Raw genomic sequence first — 19,020 nt, forward strand, 5'->3', positions numbered from 1 at the left:
TCCCCCACTCTAGATCCTTCGATGGCTTTCCACTGACTTGAGGACAAAGCTCAAACTCTGTAATGGAACTTATAAAGACCCTTGGCTCTGTGGCTTCTGTCTGATTCTCCAACCTTCCATCTTCCACCCCAGAACGCCATGCTCGAGCCCCACTCGACTGTGTTCTACTCACCCACATGCTCTCTCCAGCCTCCCTCTGGGCCTTTGTTCACCATACTTCTCCATCTAGAAAGCTCTGCCCTATCCAACTTCATTGCAGCCTTTGGTTCTTAGTCAAGAAAGTGCTTCCTCCGGGAAGGGAAGCCATCCATCACCTCACCACCAAATGTGGGCAAGAGGGCCCTCTTCTGCTCCACACCTCCTTCTCATGACTACATTTATGAGGCTGTGTCACCATCTTCTGTTCCTCCCGTGTGGCTCCTCACTTGAGTGGAAGGCATGTGGGGGCAAGATCTTGCCTGCTCTGGTCTCCGCTGCATCTTCAGCACCTAGCTGTGCCTGGCCCGTACACACAGACTGCGAACGAGCTAAGCCTGGGAAAACCAAGACCCTCGTCTTCCCAGCAGCTGCTCACTTTAGCTTGACAAGTCCTTGGTTGTTTCGGGTAACTTTCTTCCACTTGCCTCCACTTGTCCTGCCTCCCTGTGGGACTCCGTCGGAGATTGCAGAGATTGCTTCCTGCCCACAGCTTCTGATGAGAAAGGGCTGTGCTGGCTTTCTCTGACCAAGTTTCTCTGACCATGTGACCTCATTTCATGGCCCCCATGCCATCCCAGCACTTCCTTTCCCTTTCAAAATCACTTGCCTTCTTTTTCCCCCACCTGAAATTCACCTTCTGGCTGTGACTTCCATAAATTTTGTACATTTAATTCCCTGATGCTGCTCAATTTTTGCATCCCAGACTGAGCTAAGCCCCTGAAGTAATTTGAGTAACAGCTCAATTATCTCATCTCTCCCTTAATCTTTCCATTTCTATCAGGAAGCAGTGAAAAATGGGATGTGCAAAGTATTTTCTGCCCAACCTGCTTCTCCCTTGCAGTTGTTATCTCAGTTTGTGTCATCAGCATCTACCCAGTTTCCTGAGGTCTGCACCTTGGAATCACTCTACTTTCCTCCATCCTTCTTCTTCCTCTCTATTTCCAGGAGCTCTCCATGATGATCTGTGCTCCCTTGGAAGTGTCTCAAGTCCTTCCTTCTCTGGCCACACTGCCACCCACCCAGGCCCTCATCATCTCTCTCTTTTCCTAGACTAAGGTCACCTCATGACTAGTCGTCCTCTCTCCAGCCCCATGCCTCTGTCCACCCCCATCTATCCTGCCATACACTCATCCATCTATGAGTCCACTCATCTATCTACCCATCCACTCATTCACCTACCCATTCACTCATCTACCCATCCACCCACTTGTTCATGTATTTACCCATCTACCCACCCCTTTATCCACTCATCCATCCATCCATCCATCCATCCATCCATCCATCCATCCATTCATCTATCCATCTATCTATCTATCCATCCATCCTGCAGTCTGCCCTCAGTGATCTAAACACACTTTGGTTAAATCATACCTCTGCTTACATAACTTTCATGACTCCTCACTGCCTATAGCAGGCATTCTTAGCCCTGGATGCACATTAGAATCCTACAGAAAATGTTTAAAAATTACCAATACTAGGGGCACCTGGGTGGCTCAGTCAGTTAAGCATCTAACTTTGGCTTGGGTCATAATCTCATGGTTTGTGAGTTCGAACCCTGCGTTGGGCTCTGTGCTGACAGCTCAGACTCTGGAGTCTGCTTTGGATTCTGTGTCTCCCTGTCTCTCTGCCCCTCCCCTGCTCGTGCTGTGTCTCTCTCTTTCTCTCAAAAATAAATAAAAATTAAAAAAAAAATACCAATACTAAGGCTTTACCCCTGGAGATTCTGATTTAGTTGGTCTTGCATTGGGCCTGGCTCTTGGTGTTTTCTTAAAGCTCTGCAGGTGATTCTAATGTATAGCCAGGTAGAGAACCATGTGACCTAGAGGATAAATTCCAAGCTCATTAGCTTGGCATTTGTTGCTCCCCACAATCAAGCCCTTAATCTGCCCCTCCAGCTTCATGTCCTACCAGTCCTCTCTTAACATGTTTGAAATTCTGGCTCTACGGAGCCACTTCTCTATCTTTGTATCCATGGTGCCCTCTGCCTACAATTCTATCTCTCTCTGCTCCTCTGTTTGGAAAACTCCTACCCATTTTTCAAGACCCAGCACAAATGTGTTCTTTTCTCATGGAAATTTCTATAGCATCTACTAGGAATCAGGCACATCCCTGGGCACTGGATGTGGTGCCTTGGAACAGAACAGTCTCTCCTCTGGAAGAACTTACAGTAGGGTGAGGGATGGGGATGGAAACTGCTTGAGGCAAATGTTCTCAAACCTGAGTGTGTTAGGGCACCCAGAGGGCTGGTTGAAACACAGATGCTGGGCCTACCCCTAGGGTTTCTTAGTAAGTGGCCTGGGATGGCCCTGAGAACTTGCGCTTTCAACAAGTTCTCAGCTGATGCCAATACTGCTGGTCCAGGTACCACAGTTTGAGAACCCGTGCCTTAGTGTTTGATCACAGGTGCACTCTCTGTGGAGGTATCATTGAAGCTGAGACCGAGAGGAAGAGAAGGAGGCAGTCACAAGAAGAGCAGGGGCTCACGCATTCCAGATGGAGGGAACAGCATGCATGAAGGCTCCAGGTGGGAGGGAACCTGGCACAACGGAAAAGGGGAGTGTGTGCCTGGGATGTGGAGAGCACAGGGGGAGAGTGGTGCCTTCTCCAACTTCTCAAGTGGAACTGATGCTCCGTGTGTGTCTCTGTTATAGCACTTTCTCACCTTCCACTGTAATCCTTTCTTCTGCCTCAGCCACTTGAGAAGGAGCCCCTCCAAGGCACGTCTGTGTCACGGTCACCCACAGCCCATCTGAGACCTGACGCTGAGTAAATGCTGAGGGAACTGGGCTGGGTGGTTGAATTTTTTCATGTTCTAGCTTCTTCTCTAGGTTACAAGCAAAGAAGCAATTTGTTCATTTTTTTTTTTTCCTATGGCAGCCTATCTTCCTTTTTCTTTAGGCATTTTCCACCGTAACCATCCTCTAAACCAAACTCCCTTCTCCCGGATTCGTGCTAGCTGGGCAGAGTTTTAGCCCATTTGGTGACAGCCAGAAAATTCCTTTAAGAGGCCCCTCCTCACCTGTCCTTCCCAAGCTTAGGAGTTGCAGTGGGGTCTGGGGCGTGGGGGTGCTGCAGGTGCCTAAGGCTGTTGGAGCTGCACCCCCGGCACATCCCCTTGGCTGTGGGAGGATAATGTGGTCATAGAGTCAGCAGAATTCCCTTCCTCAAAATCACTGGTAGTGGGCAGCTGAGCATATCCGTGGCCAGCCCTCTGGGGTGGCCCACCCTGAGGGCCCGAGGGGAGAATGCAGGTCTGGGGCTATCTTAGAGGCCACCACCTTCACATGCAGATGGTCTTCTCCCCAACAACCTGCCTTTTCCAACATGTCCTTCCCACCCTGGGAAGTAGAATAAGGGAAGAATTAGGGCCAGAGGGCAAGAACACAGCACAACACCACATGTGGCAACATGAGATTATCGGTTTCTAATTACCCTTACTTCTTTCTTTTTGGAGAGTAGGGTATATATATGTGCACACATATGTATATACATGTCTGTGCATATATACATATATGTGTATATATACATGTGCACACATGTGTAAATATATGCATACATATATGTATATATGTGTATACATATATACAGATATATGTATATGTGTGTGTGTATACACACACACTCACACCCTTTACTGAGGCCAACAGAGGGGCCTTTGGGAAAGTGTACACAAGTGAGAGATATTCCCCCATTTCCTTTTTCAGAAACATCCTATTTCTCATATCCCATTTCAAACATATCTCTATGGTATATAGATATCTGGTTCTCAGACTTTGGCTTGAATCAGAATCCCATAGAAGGTGTGTTAAAACCCGGATTGCCACCTCTAGAATTTCTGATTCAGCAGGTCTGGAATGGGGCTTGAGAACCTGCGTTTCTAGTGAGATCTCTGGTGATGTTGCTGCTGGTCTGAGGACCACACTTTGAGAACCCCTGTTTTAGCAAAATGCCCGGCTGGAGTCTGCTAAGACCTATCAGTTGTTACGGGGCAGGGGTGGGGGGCGGATTTATTTGTCTTGTATGTACTTTACTCATGCATCCCATTTGGGAAGATGGGTTGACATCCTCCCAAATACAGAAGCTGAAATCCTAACAAGCCCCCAGCTCCATTGGTAGACAAAGACATGTGTTTCCAGGAGACCAAGACAGAGAAGCTGGCCCTGGAAGAGGACAAAGGGGCTGGGGGAGTCAGGGAAGGGTCCACTTTTGTTTTTCCACTGCATAGTTTTAGCACTAATAGGAGCATTTCAAGCACAATTGGATGAGTATTTCTTAGCCCCACAGAAGGCAGCTTCTGCCCAGAAGGGAGTGATGCACGTAGCAAATTCCGCATGCAGTGGGAGAGGAGAATGGGATAGGACTTAGAACCCAAAGAACTGGGTTTGGCCCCAGCACTGCTCTGGGACCTTGGGGGGATCGCTTCACTAGCTGTAAATGTGTTCCAATGAAACTGAACTTGAAAGGGCCTCATGAAGTTCAAAAGAGCTATAGTCGATGACAATGCAGAACACTTGTGTGGGTGACAGTTCCAGTGAGGCCAACCTGAGCTGCCTTGGTTTCCACAGGAAGGACCAGTACCTCCTCTCACCCGTGAACTGTTGGTATCTGGTCCTGCATCAGACCAGGCGGGAGAGTCGAGATCATGCCACCCTCAACGACATCTTCATGAACAATGTCATCGTCCGCCTCTCACAGATCAGCGAGGATGTCATCAGACTCTTCAAAAAGGTGGGCAAGCAGGCCACTCCACCTGCTCGGATATCTCTGCCCCAGGCTGGCCATGGCAACACTGCCAGGGTGCCAGGGTGGGATATGGTTTGTGGAGATGGGACCAGGAGGGGAGGTGTGTTGAAGTGTGCAAGGGGCCAAGGGCTGGACATGGTGTCCCAGACTCTGAGTCTGAATCCTAGATATGGCTGGTGGCCTCAGCCACTTCCACAACCACCCCCACAAAAATTAAAATGTCTGCATGGTTGGCAAATACTACATGTTCATTGTAGGAAATTTGGGGAAATGGACATGAGCACACACACACACAAATTTAAAATCACTTGGAATGGTACCACTCTGCAGCAATCACTTTGGTGCCATAGGAATTTCCTTAAACATATAAACGCAAATACAGTTTTTGTAAGTTCTCATATCTATACATTTCCAGTACACATTTCCCAAATGACATGAGACTGCATATATGACTTTACTGTCTTCTTATGTCACCTAACAAATTACATAACACTGTATGGCAAAATTTTCCCAAGTCAATAAGTATATTTCTGTACCACTTTTAAATGATTCCATAGAATTTCATAGATTACCCTCATTTATTTAACCAATCTTTTATTGTTGAACACTTAGCTTATTTCCATTATTTTACTCTTAGAAATAACACTGCTGTGAGTGTCTTTGTATATATACTTACGTCACGGTCACTGCTATTATCTTATGATCGGTTTCTGCAACAGGAATTTTTGGGTCAAAAGTTTGCTTATTTTTTTTTTTTTTTTTTTAAATTTTTTTTTTTTCAACGTTTTTTTTAATTTATTTTTGGGACAGAGAGAGACAGAGCATGAACGGGGAAGGGGCAGAGAGAGAGGGAGACACACAGAATTGGAAACAGGCTCCAGGCTCCGAGCCATCAGCCCAGAGCCTGACGCGGGGCTCGAACTCACAGACCGCGAGATCGTGACCTGGCTGAAGTCGGACGCTTAACCGACTGCGCCACCCAGGCGCCCCAAAAGTTTGCTTATTTTTAAGACTTGTAGCAAAGTGCTCAGTTGTTTTCAGAAAGGTTTTACCCGTATAAATGCCCAGAAGTCAGGTGTGCAGGGAACAGTCACTTGTATGCGCCCTGAGGCCTCTATATCCCAGGCCTCTCGCACAGTGCCTGGCAGACAGTAGATGATGTGTGTAATGTTTGTAGAACTGAACCCACCTTTGTGAACTTCAGTGTCCTCTCTGTAAAATGGGCTAGTCCTTTGGCTTCAGCGAGCCTTATCTTCTGTGTCCTATCAAATGGTTTTAGGGTCAACTACTTCCCAGTAGTACATGTGAAGGACAGGGAGGCGTTGACCAGGGTGTGGTCTCTGGGTCCAGAGGTTTTAAATTTCTGGGTTCATAGGTTCACAATCCTGGTTCCATCATGTATCAGCTGTGTGTCTTTGGGTGTTGTTACTTTAACTCTGTGCCTCAGTTTCTTCATTGTGAGATGAGGATAAAAAGACACACAGGGCCTTGGGGACGATTAAGAGAGTGTTAACTCTTTAAAAAAAATAAAAAGGATAAAACAAAAATGACTTTGGCATGGGTCATGGTCTCATGGTTCATGAGTTCAAGCCCCGTGTTGGGCTTTGTGCTGAGAACGCTGAGCCTGCTTCGGATTCTCTGTCTCCCTCTCTGCCCCTTCCCCTCTCTCTCTCTTTCTCTCTCTCTCTCTCAAACATTAAAAATTTTTTTTAAAAAAGAGGGTGTTAGTCCGAAGAAAGACACGGACAGTAAGTGTTCAGGAAAGCTGGCTACCACTCTACCAACGTGAGTGTTATTACCAAAATTATTGAGCTCATCTTACTAGGCACCAATTTTAGGGATTAGGTGACCTGGGATTGCTAGAAGCACAAGGAGGAGAACAAGTTGATTTGAAATGTAATAATCTGTGGTCTGTATTTGGATTGTCCACTTTGAGGACAACTTCTACAGCAAAACGGTAATCACAGGCTAATTCCCTCCCACCACACAATATGTGCCGGTCCCCTCCTGGGGCAGTGTTTATGAAATGTGGTCTAAGTTTAATATTTGTGTGAGCAAACATAATTAAGAAGGTAAATACAGTGCAATAAAAAAAAAAAATCACAGTGCTTTGCAAAACCAAACAGCTGATTCCGATCACTCGGTCTGGCCAGAAGCCCCCGCCTGCTGCCAGTGTCACATCTTTTTCCTGGGTGGGAGTGACTCACAGAGAAAGGGTCATCAGGGCCGTTAGGAAATGAAGGGTCTTTTTCCTGACTGAGCCCTGGGACAAGTGAGATAAATCTTTTCAGTTCTCATTTAGGCTGACAGCAGCCTCACTGGTGATGGAGGTTAACAGGGTAGAAAATAATGAAAAAATGTCGACAGCTGAGCTTCTGGCTGCCTTGTTACCAGGCCTGTGCCTGTGGAACAAAGGAAACGGCCTGGCCCCTGTGGGCCGGGAGAGAGCCGGAGAAGAGTCTGGCTGGCTGATTTAGCACAGCCCGGTCCCTTTGTGTCACATCAGTTATAGATAATCTCAGCACGGAGGCTGCACTCCTTATGTACTAATGGATCCCACAGACCTCCAGCACCGGTGAGGCCGTCTCTGGTCAGACTGGGGAGTGGGATCGTCATTCACTCCATCTTACTAATGAGGAGGTAAAGCCTGAAAAACTGCCAGAGAACCCAGACTTGTCCACTTTGGGCCCATTTTCCTCACCGGCAGGAAGCAGTATGGCTGGGCTTTTGAAGTTTGTCTGAGAACTGCCCCTCACTGACTTGTGAACCCGGGCCAATCTCTGAGCCTCAGTTTTCTCATCTAGGAGATGGAGATGGTGACAGTGCCCACTCTAGGGGGCTGCTCTGAAGAGCAGAGGTAGGCCAAGTGCCCAACACAGGCCTGGCATCCAGCAGGTGCTCATTAAATAGTGGCTCTCTAGTGACCCTGAAGACTGGAGCCTCCTCCCTATTCCTGAGCTGGGTCCTAACACTCGAAGGGATGTTCCTTCCCCACCCACCAAGTCATGAGCTGCTCATGCGTCTGCAGGAAGGGAGAAGCTTCTAGGCCAGCTGTCCTTCCTGGGTTTGGGTCTGGGGCAGCTGCTCTGCCTACCAGGTTCTCGCTGACTCAGGGTGCTCTTTGACTTAATAACTTACCTTCTCATGAGTCTCCATTTCCCCTTGCAGTGCAGTCTGTTCTTATGACTAGAAGCAGCACTTCCCATTCCACAAGCCATCCTAGGATTCCTGCAGGCAAGTGGACATATGCACACAGGTGGCCCTTGCTTTAAGTATGAGATAAAGATCCGGTGTAGCCAAAGGAACTGGCTGAGACCTTAGAGGCCATCATGTTGGTCAGAGCTTTTATGGTTGTGAACAACAGAAACCCAACTCAGTTAACTGACTTGAAGGAGGAAAGGGACTTACCAGCTCTCCAGAGCAAGGCTGGCTTTAGGCATGGGGGCTTCAAGGGCACAGAAGAACTCCCATCTCTCTGCAGCTCTGCTCCAGTTTTCTCTGTTTCCTCAATTTTTTTCGGGGTGGGGTGAAGGACTCTTTCATAGGAAGTCTCTCTCCATGTGATAACCACATGCCCCCCCCTCCAGGCTTACATCCCCCCTGCATCAAGCCCCATGGAAAGTGAGAGCTCCTTTCTCCCAGAATTGAGTCTTATAGGCTCTGATTGCTCAACATGGGTCACACCAGCGCTCCTGAAGCTGCACCTGTGGCCAGCGGGAGGCAGTGCTCTGACTGACCAGGCTCAGGAAACATCCCCACCCCTGAAGCCACGTACACAGTCAACTCCACCTAACCCATGAACAGAGAATGGGTGGTTCCCCTGAAAAACTGGAGTCCTCTTATAAGAAGGGAGCAATAAAACAACAGATGCCCACTAGGCCTCTTTTCTAGTCCTTTTATCATTCTCTGCAGGAGCTGGCCCTCCCTCTGCTAGATGTCGCTAAGAAATGGTATTCATTACCTCTCAGGATAGCTCATTCCATTTGGGGACAACCACGATCAATAGAAAGTTCTCCCCAATGTTGAAATAAAATCTCAGTGTTTACACTCATGATCCTGGTCACGTCCTGAGGGCCACATAGACCAATCCACGTGGAGACTTGTCAGTTGCTCGAAGATAGAAATCATGACCATCCAGCCAGATCTTTCCCACCTCTGAGTAAACACCCCAGGTCCCTTCAGTTCACCCTGTGATTTGGCTTCATGCTTCCCCCCCACCTAAGTCATGCCCCAGGCTTCTCTGACCTGCACAAGTTAACATTCAGATCTATTCAGAATACTCCAGGAAGGTTTGAAGGGCTAAGAGTAGAACAGAGCTGTCTAGACACATTCTTTCTAATAATGCAACTTATGCAGGCTTTTGCCTTTTTGACCTCAGTCTCTTCACATGGTTGGCTCCCTCTGAGCTCCCTGCTTGAATCCCTGGTATTTTTATGCCAGCTGTTTTTTTAAAATCTATCTTTTGAATTCTGTACTTGCGTTTCTTTATATTTGGTCTTTTCAAACTTCATCTTATTAGATTCTGCTCAGGGCATCTGCGTGGCTCAGTTGGTTGAGCATCTGACTCTTGATTTTGGCTCAGGTTATGATTCCAGGGTCATGGGATTGAGCCCCATGTCGGGCTTTGTGCTGAACATGGAGCCTGCGTGGGATTCTCTCTCTCTCTCTCTCTCTGCCCCTCCCTGCCCCGCTCTCTCTCTAAAATAAATAAAAAGTTAGATTCTGGTCTAATGGGATAACTGTTTTATTTAAGTGATTTTTCAAGCAGCAATAGGGTAACTCTTCTGAGAGGTCCTTATTCCTCCTCTGTGGGGAAAGACTTTTATAACTTCTCTATGTCTCCCTCTGTGTTCCCTTCTTCGGTGTGTCAATTCTTTAACCTCATATTTGATTCTTCTTTACCTTCTTAGTGGAGAGGTGGAAAGTGGGTCAGACGCTTGAGGATGAGTTCACAGTGGGTGACCTTTGAGTTGGGTATTGAAGGATGAATAGGAGTCTGCCAAATGGAGAAAGGACGTTGGAAGTTCAGTGTTTGGAGAAAGTCAAGAGCACAATGGGTATATCACAGTGGAGGTCCAAGGTAACTCAAAAGGGAGGCTGCAAAATGGCAGTCTTCAGATGAATTTGGTTCTCAAGGATAATCTGCATAGCCCTCACTATGTTAAGAAAAATAAAACCAATATTTGAAAATTGTAGGGGTTCACATAAAAACCAGGACTTTGCATTTTGAAGAAGTCCTGTCAATATCAGATCCCCATAGGTAATTCTTGGTTGAGTTGGCTGGGACTGAGTAGCTGGTAGTCCCTATAGGCAGGGCACACTCTCCCCACTGCCTCAGGGTCCTTGCTGTCGTCTAGTGTAGCATACCTGCTTGGCTCCTTTATTTTGCCTCCCTGGCCCCTTCATGCATTTGAGTTTGTGGCCTCAATTTTAAACATTATCTACCAGTGATTCACAAATTCTAGCATCAGAAACACCTAGAGGTCTTGTTAAGCAGATTGCTAGGTCCCACTGCCACAATGTCTGATTTAGTAAGGGGGAGAGAGGCCTGAGAATCTGCATTTCTAACAAGTTCCTTGGCGATGCTGATGCTGCTGGTCTGGGGACCACACAGGGAGAATAACTGACCTCCTTGTTTCACAGGTGAGGAAACTGCAGCCTGCCTCTGGTAAGCACAGCATCTGGCTCCAAATGCAGGTTTTTCCACTCCAGGTCCTGTACTGAATCTACTAACCCCTGTGGAGCACCAGTGGTGGTGGTGGTGGGGGGGGGGTCCATCTGCATCCTGCCTGCTCTCCCTTCCTGCCCCTACCGTGTCTGAGACTGGGCATTGAAGCCCATTCATTCCATTTTCAGTCTCAGCCTCCTTAACAATAGCCATCCATTATTCTATGCTCCAATGCCTGCAGAATTTAATTACTTGCCTGGCCGTGAAGTGAATTTGATTGTTGGGAGCTGCGGTGTTCTGGAGGAAGCACTAATGAGGAAAGACTCTCAGCAGAGAAGAGAAGGCATCTGGGGGGCTTGTGTTTGAAAGCAGCCATTCACTGTGTGGCAATAGGTCTTGGTCTTCAGTGAGCTTTTTCGTTCCCGCCTCGAAGATGTCCGTCGCATTTCATAAATAAATCAGGGCTTTTGTGTCCAATAATTGCCTTGCTTTGTAACCAAGATCAAAAGCACCAATGGCCTTGGATTCAAAGCCAAGTTTATTTTTTATTTCGTGGTTGCAGGAGAGAGTGAGGGTTTGCATGCTGGAGGGTCCAGCTAGGAGGCCTACATGGAGACAGAGCAAGTGGGCAAAGTGCCAAGGGAACGAGAAACCCTCAGCCAATCTCCACCGGCTCCCACGGAGATGAAGTCGTGAACACTCACTCTGCTAGTACAGCCTGCTGAGCTGGTCACCATCAGGCATTCAACCCCCTCAATAAACATTTATTAGTGCTATCATGACAGTAGGCAAACAATAATCATAGAAAGCAGACAGTGAGTGCTTACTGTGTGCTGGGCTCTGGGCTAAGAACTCCATAGATACTTAATTCTTAAATCCTAAGAGCAAGATGCTGTCATCATCCCATTTTACAGGTGAGGGAACTGATGCTGATGAAGGTGAGCTGGAATTGGAGTCCAGATGTGTGTGACTGGAGCCCATGTTTGGTGTTAGACAGGTGGTGAAGAAGATAGATGAGTCAGACACAGTGCCCTCTTTCAGGGAGATCACACTGTAGAATGGAAGCAAAGACAGGTGTGTGGCTGTGATTCAAATGTAGCAGAGAGGGATGTTGGTTCAGAGGGAGGAGGACTTCTAATCTGGGCTGGGGGTTGGGGCTCAGGGAAGGTTTTATGTTGGGGATGCAGCATTTGAAGTGAGTCCTGAAAGATTAGGATTTATCCCAGTTTGGGTTCCCCAGGAAGATGATTGAGAGCGATTACAACGCAGGGGTATATTAGCAAATGTTCTTGGGGTTTTCACCTGCAGAAGGAAAGGAGGGAAAGCAGGAGTCAGTGAATGGAGAAGTTGGGCTGTGGTGCAGTCACAGCTAAAGCCTCAATTGACTCCTTGCGGGAGCTCGGAAGCTGGGCTGGCCCTTCTGAGTTCTCCTGAGTAGGGGCAAGGAGGATGGACCTTTACCTTTTTGGTGCTCCCAGAAGGGGGCATGGTCTTAGGCAGACCTAGGTCTTGGCTAACTGCTCTTTAGCCAAGGTAGTTCCTGTCTGCCAGCAGCCCTCCACAAAGCTGGGGGATTAAAAGGGACTGAAAGTGACCTGGGTGGCACATCATTGTGTCCATACAGATATGCAGAGATTTGAGAAAAGTCAGACATGGGATTCCAGACCAAAGCAAAGGCTGGTGGACAGAAATGTCTGGGTCCTGTATCACGAGCTGATAGGTCAGTGTTGCAGTCCAGTGCAGTGGTTAGGGCTGTGAGCAGATTCCCTGGCTCAGTCCCTATTTTGCCACTTTCTGACCATGTGAGTTCATTTTCAAGATGAAGCTAATAATAACCTCCTTCATGGGGTTGTTGTAAGGATTAAAGAAAGATTATATAAAACCACTACCTGGTACACAGTAAGTAATCAATAAATATTAGCTTTATTAGGATGGTTATTGGGGCTTTGAGAAAGAACACAGTGAGACTTAATTTTGGAGATGGGATGAAGGAATATTTTATTCAGGGCATACAGATTAAACAAAGTGTCAGAAACAAGAAAAAATATGCTCAGAAAGCCACTCACTGATTAGTTCTAAATCATGGTGGCCTTGTCTCTTCTTTTATAACCTCTTATTTCTTTTTCTTGCCTTATTATATTGGCTAGGACCTTCATCTCGTAGAGTATGGAGGGATATGGGAGAGAAGTGGTATTCTTGACTTTTAAAAGGCATGTTTCTAAATTTCCACCATTTAAGACAAAAACTCTTAGCAAACAGGAATAAGCAGAAAACTTCTTTAGCCTGATAAAGGGCATTTACCAAAAGCCAACAGCAAATATCATACTTCCTGTTGAAGAGAATTCAGCAAGATGGCTGGTTGCAGAAATTAATCATATTCCTGTGTGTCAGCCAGGTCCATTAAAAAATAAGAATGATTGAAGATTAATGCCATTAATGCTACAAATTAGCTGCATCCTAAAAGTTTCAATAAGTGATGCTTTCATTGTCATTCAGAGATTAATATTTCATAATTTCCATGGCAATTTCTTCTTTGACCCATGAATTATTCAGAATTGTGTTTACTTTAGTTTCAAAGGTTTTTTTTTTTTTTTAAAGCTTTATGCTTGCTTTTAACTTATAACTTTATCACAGTTGATAAGAAAGTAAGGTCTGTGGGTTATATTTTTAAATTTTTGTTGAAGCATTGGCCTTATCAGGTATCGAGAGCTCCTCTAAAGTGATAGTCAGTAAAACAGGCAGTTCTAGAGCAGTGCTAGGTAAGCTGACTAATGGGACAGAACAGGACTTTTTGCAAATGAGAGCACAGTACATGACAGTGTTGCATTACAGATTGGTCGGTAGATTCCACTGGTTGTCATTTTGGGGGTTATTTTTGGGAAATGATTTTACACATACACACACACATATTTTTTTTATATGGAAAAATGAGACCTCTACCTTCATTCACAACAATATATTCTAGGTAGATTAAAACACTAGAGGTAAAAAGCAATACTTTAAAACTATAGAAGAAAATGTAGGAGGTTATATTTAAAACCCTGGGGATAGGAAAAGAAACATAAAAAAGAATGTTTCTTTTGCCTAAAGGAAACATAAGAAAAGCACAAACTCTAAAGAAAAATATTGACAAATTCCGTTATGTTCGAATAAAAAAAAATCTTCCTGCAACAACAAATAAGGAAAGAGAAAACCAAATGAGACACAATTTGACTCCCATTTAGACTGGTAGGACAGTCCTAAGTGCTGACAAGAATGTGGGGCAACAGGGAGCTCCATGACCTGTAAATTGGTCCAGCCCCTTTGGGGAACAACTGGGCTTAATGTAGCAACAGTGAAGGAAGAGGTATACACCTTGTGACCCAGCAATTCCACGTCTGAGTATAATCTAAAAATATTCTAGTATATCACACACACACACAAACCTTGTACAAGGGTGTTTGCTGCAATAGTGTTTATAGTAAAGAAAAAAAAATCACTTCAATGTCCATCATGAAGGGAATGGCTAAATAAACTATCTATAGTCATTCAATGGAATAGCATACAGTCCTTAAGATGATGGAACTAGATGTGTATGTAACAATGTAGATAAAACTGGAAAATGCAACATTGGATGAAAAAAGCAAGCTAAGCTGTGATATTTTTAAACAATTTAAAACAAATTAATAGTTCATATTGTTTGTTTTTGAGTTTTTATTTATTCATTTAGAGAGAGCGTGCGCGTGTGCGCATGAGTTGGGGAGGGGTGGAGAGAAAGGGAGAGAGAGAATCCTGAGCAGGCTCCACACTCTCAGCACAGAGTCTGATGTGGGGCTCAAACCCGTGAACCATGAGATCATGACCCGAGCCGAAGTCAGATGCTTCACTGACTGAGCCACCCAGGCGCCCCTAGTTCATATTGTTTATAGTATTAGAAACCTGTGTGACCTAAAGGTATGCAAAGGTGGGCTGTGGAAGGCACACTAGCTGCAGAGTAGCAGTTGAGGAAGGAGGGAGGAAGAAAGGGGACAAAGGGCGCTTCAGTGGTATCTGGAACATTTTGCTTTCTAAGAGTAGTTTTGGAGCAAAAACAGAAAAATCTAATTTGGGTGGCATGTTCATGAGTGTTTGCTATTGTTTTCTCTACCCTCTGTATGTTTAAAATATTGGAGAACTGAAATAAAGGTGGGGGGAGAAAGGCCAGTTGGAGACAGATTGAAGAAGCCCTTGGATGTCAGAATAAGTTGGGCTTTATTTTCTAGACATTGGAGAATCACTGACGGTTCTTGAATGGCGATGATGTAACCAGAGCCAGCTTTAAGGATGATTGATTTGATATATTTGATGGCTTTGAAAGAGAGATGCTGCACTCAGGGAGAGCAGTTACATGTTATTACACATACACACTAATATGCAGATTAGTGGTGAAGGGATGGTAGGAGCCTGGGTCAGGGAGGGTGCTATGGGAATAGAAAGGAAGGAAAGGATGGATGGATGAGTAGACGGGTGGGTAGGTTCACGAGTACATGGGTGGGTGGATGGGTGGACAGATAGATGGGTGGATGGGCAAATGGGTAGAAAGGTGCTGGGTAGCTGACTACAGACATTTAAAAAATTTTTTTGATGTTTATTTATTTTTGAGGGGGGTGGTGCAGAGAGAAAGGGGGACGCAGAATCTGAAGCAGGCTCCAGGCTCTGAGCTGTCAGCAAAGAACCCAACGCGGGGCTCGAACCCATGACCTGCAAGATCATGACCTGAGCCGAAGTCGGTCGCTTAACCTACTGAGCCACCCGGGTGCCCTGGCTACAGACATTTTTGAAATGCCAAAGCAGTCTGTATTACATCCTGTTCACAACAATGCAGATGAAAAAAAAGATCAGATGATAAAATGACAAGGAGGTTAAAGTGATGTCTCGGATCAGTGATGCAGCAGTAATACGTGATTAATAATATTTTGAATCTAACAAATAAGCCTGACAACATTTGTATTCACCTCGAAGATCATCTAGAGAGGGGAAAAAAAAACAGCTCAAAACTCAGTGGCTTCAGGTTTTCATAGATACTGGTTTTTCAGAAAGATAGCTTTGTCATGCTCCCCTTCCCTCACTACAAATTTTTCTCTCCTTATCTGTAAGAGATTCATGGCAAAAAAAAAGAAACAAAAAATGTAGGTCGGCATCAGGGATGTAATCCAGAAAGACTACTGAATATGTTCTGTTTCGAGAGAGACTCAGGTCAGCATTCCACCCCATCTCCTTCTGCCTTGACCTGGAGGCCAGGGGGAGGGCAGGGACTTGGCCACAGATAACGGGAGATTCTGCAGAGTGGCCCTGGGCACTGTGTGTTATCTGATATTTACGATGATCTAAAGCAGAGCCTTGTAAATGTCACTATGCTCTTCATACTAAGGGCAGAGGAGTATCCATGTTTTATAATTATTTGGGAATGCTTGGGGAAAAAAATTCTTAAGGCACGTAGAGTGCTAATTCTCCCAGTGGGGGCAGTAGAGTGGAATGTTTGAGAGCATCCCATCTGCCAGCTCTATGGTCTTGGGCATATTACTCACCCTCCCTGAGCTCCTATGTCCCAATCTTTAAAGTAAGGTTAATGATAGTGCCTCCCATAAAGAAAGGGCTGATATTAGGCTTAAGTGAGTGATTATCTGTAAAGCAGGCATCACTGGGCCTGGCACATGCTGAGAGATTCATGAACAATAGCTAGTATAGTTCACTAACAGTGTTGTTGTCATTATCTATACTGACAAGTACTATTAGTAGTAATAGTACTGGGCATTATAATTAACAATGATAGCAAGTGTTATTAATAATAATAGTGTTACTAGTAGAGATCTAGAAACTCCTAGCCTGTCAGAGCACTTGTTTGTAGTCATTCCAAGGTATGCTTGGACTTCCTTAGACCTGTTTTGTTAAGCATTTCTGAAAACGGAGGCCTTCAGTGCAAACAGCATGCCAGAGGGATGCTGGAGAGTAATTACAGGGGGAGGAGGGTGACATTGCTGAGCTCCTGGGCATGCATCGGTGGGGCCCACTGCTGCCAAGAACCTCTGATGAGCGGTCCCAGGGCCTTCCTGCTTCCTGCAATCTGGTATCCCGGCTCCGGCAACAGGGGGAAGAGTTCAGGGCTCAAGTGTGCATTCCAGCTTCTTACACAAACATGCAGATGACAACATTTGGAGCTGCAGCAACAGGAGACATAGACTAGTTTGGGAAGAGGAGGAAAAGCAGGGAGGTGTCCAGGAACAGGAACAGGAAGATGATAGGGGAGAGGGGAAGAGTAACAAGGGTCCGGATGGAAGGTGGGGGAGAGACTAGGCTATGGCTGTTGTTTGGAGACAAGGGGCTGTGACATGGCAGAATGCCCACAGCCCACTTACTGGCAAGTGAGGACACAGCTAAGAGAAACAGCCAACTAGCTGTCTAAACTGCTGTTTCCAGGGATAAGCTGACCTTCCAGGACAAACTGAAGAAGCCCCATTCCTCTGAGACACGCCTTTTAAGCCTTTGCTTGGGAAATAAATGCACAATTGCTCTGGGAGATGGCCAGTGGTACATATATCATGTATTTAAATAGGGAACATCTGTGGGTCTCAAGTTTTGTTATTGCTTAGAAAACAAGCAGGAGCGTGGAAACAATGTGGGATTTACAGCTAAAAGAGCCAAAACTTTTGTTTTATTTAATTTGTTTCCTATTGTTTGCTTGGAACCCCAGAACTAGGAAAGCCATGAACTGTCCCCAAAGGTAACCCACCATGAGAACATCTAGTCGAGCAGAGGGAGACGAGCCTTTGCTGCTGTAGCACCTGGCAAGGTGCTACAAGAGAGGCCCTAGAGGATAGCTGAGAGTTGAGGCGGCCTCCACTTTTCTTGAGGATTGTTTCTAATGGTCTCCTTCAGAGAAGTGGAGGGAGACTTGTCATTAAAACCCAACATTTTAGGATGATCTTATTTTTCTAGGCACGAAGGGTGACATTAGCACTGGAAATGACCCACCTGTTAGTTTGCCCTTTAAAAACAGAACCTTTCAAATACAGCTCATGAAGGCCCGGGACCTATGGTAATAATTTTTGAGGGCTTCCCCCTAAAAGTTCAATTAGCCCTGCACTGAAAACTAAATCAGGGGCGCCTGGGTGGCTCAGATGGTTAAGTGCCAACTCTTGATTTCGGCTCAGGGTATGATCTTACAGTTTGTGATTTCGAGTCCCACATTAGGTTCTGTGCTGACAGCATGGAACATGCTTGGGATTCTGTCTCCCTTTCTCTCTGCCCCTCCCTCGTTTGCTCTCTCTCTCTCTCAAAAAAAAAAAAAAAACTTTAAAAGAAAACTAAGTCAATCACCCATGGCAAGATTTTCAGAGCAAAGAAAATTGATTTCACTCAGGAACTGTTGTGTCAAAAAAAATTTTGCCAGCTGGTCCCATGTTGACATGAATGCATGGGTTTTTTTGGGGGGGGGGGAAGATTCAAAGATGGCCACTTTTTACTGCTTTCTGGTTTCCTATTGCTTCTGTGTATTAGTTAGCTCATAGACAGGCAATTATAGAGCTCCTTCTATATGCAAGTCTGTGATCAGAACTACAGGAAGTCCCAGCCTTTAAGGAGCTTATGCTTTGATTGGTTGGAAATTGTTCCTTTTGTAGGGACCGTTTGAAAGCTTGTGCCTGGTGGAGGGTTTCAGAAGACTGTCTTGCTCTGTGGTCATTCTGGTACATTCAGACCAACATAAGCACAGATTACATCAGTATTCTTTCACATCAGTGAAAATGACAATTTATTGGATCCAATAACTGAGAAGGTCTGGATATAAGTCTTGTTTAGGCTTCACTAGATCCAGGATGCAGATGCTGTTGTCCAGGCCTGGACTCTCCTTGTGATGGACAAGATGACTGCAGGCAGCCCAAGATTCCTGATATCCTAGCTTAGCAACCCCAGAGGAGAGAGGATCTGAGAGTATGGTTATTAGAAAGCTCTCAGGGAAGATTCTCATTGGCTCCACCTGGAATATGTTTCTCTTTCTAACCCAATCACTAGAGACAAGCACTCTGGTCAAACTGGGTCCCATGACTGATGGACCATCTTGTATGACTTTGCAAGCAGGGGTCAGTCCCACCATGTCTCATCTCCTGTTAGAAGAAGAAGAAGAAGAAGGAAGGGAGAAGTGAGAGGTGGTCATCATGGATGATTTGTTTCTTTTGTATATATATTGTATATATTTTGTATATATATATAAAATATATAAATAAAATATATATGTATATATGTATGTGTGTGTGTGTGTGTGTGTGTGTGTGTATAATTTATTGTCAAATTGGTTTCCATACAACACCCAGTGCTCATCCCAACAGGTGCCCTCTTCAGTGCCCATCACCCACTTTCCCCTCTCCCCCCACCCCCCATCAGCCCTCAGTTTGTTC

At 45.6% G+C, this 19,020-nt stretch overlaps 1 protein-coding gene across 7 annotated transcripts in view; it reads left to right on the plus strand.

Annotated features, from left to right (window-relative positions):
* Positions 1-19,020, plus strand: part of SRGAP3 (SLIT-ROBO Rho GTPase activating protein 3) — a 264,778-nt gene that overhangs the window by 142,593 nt on the left and 103,165 nt on the right. For all 7 annotated transcript variants that reach the window (XM_058726125.1, XM_058726126.1, XM_058726130.1 and 4 more), the window contains exon 3: positions 4,764-4,926. In XM_058726125.1, the coding sequence (XP_058582108.1) occupies positions 4,764-4,926 (163 nt within the window). The remainder of the gene's footprint in view (positions 1-4,763; positions 4,927-19,020) is intronic.

The sequence above is a fragment of the Neofelis nebulosa genome, chromosome 4 (assembly GCF_028018385.1).
Source record: "Neofelis nebulosa isolate mNeoNeb1 chromosome 4, mNeoNeb1.pri, whole genome shotgun sequence".
In the NCBI taxonomy this organism is placed as follows: Eukaryota; Metazoa; Chordata; class Mammalia; order Carnivora; family Felidae; genus Neofelis; species Neofelis nebulosa.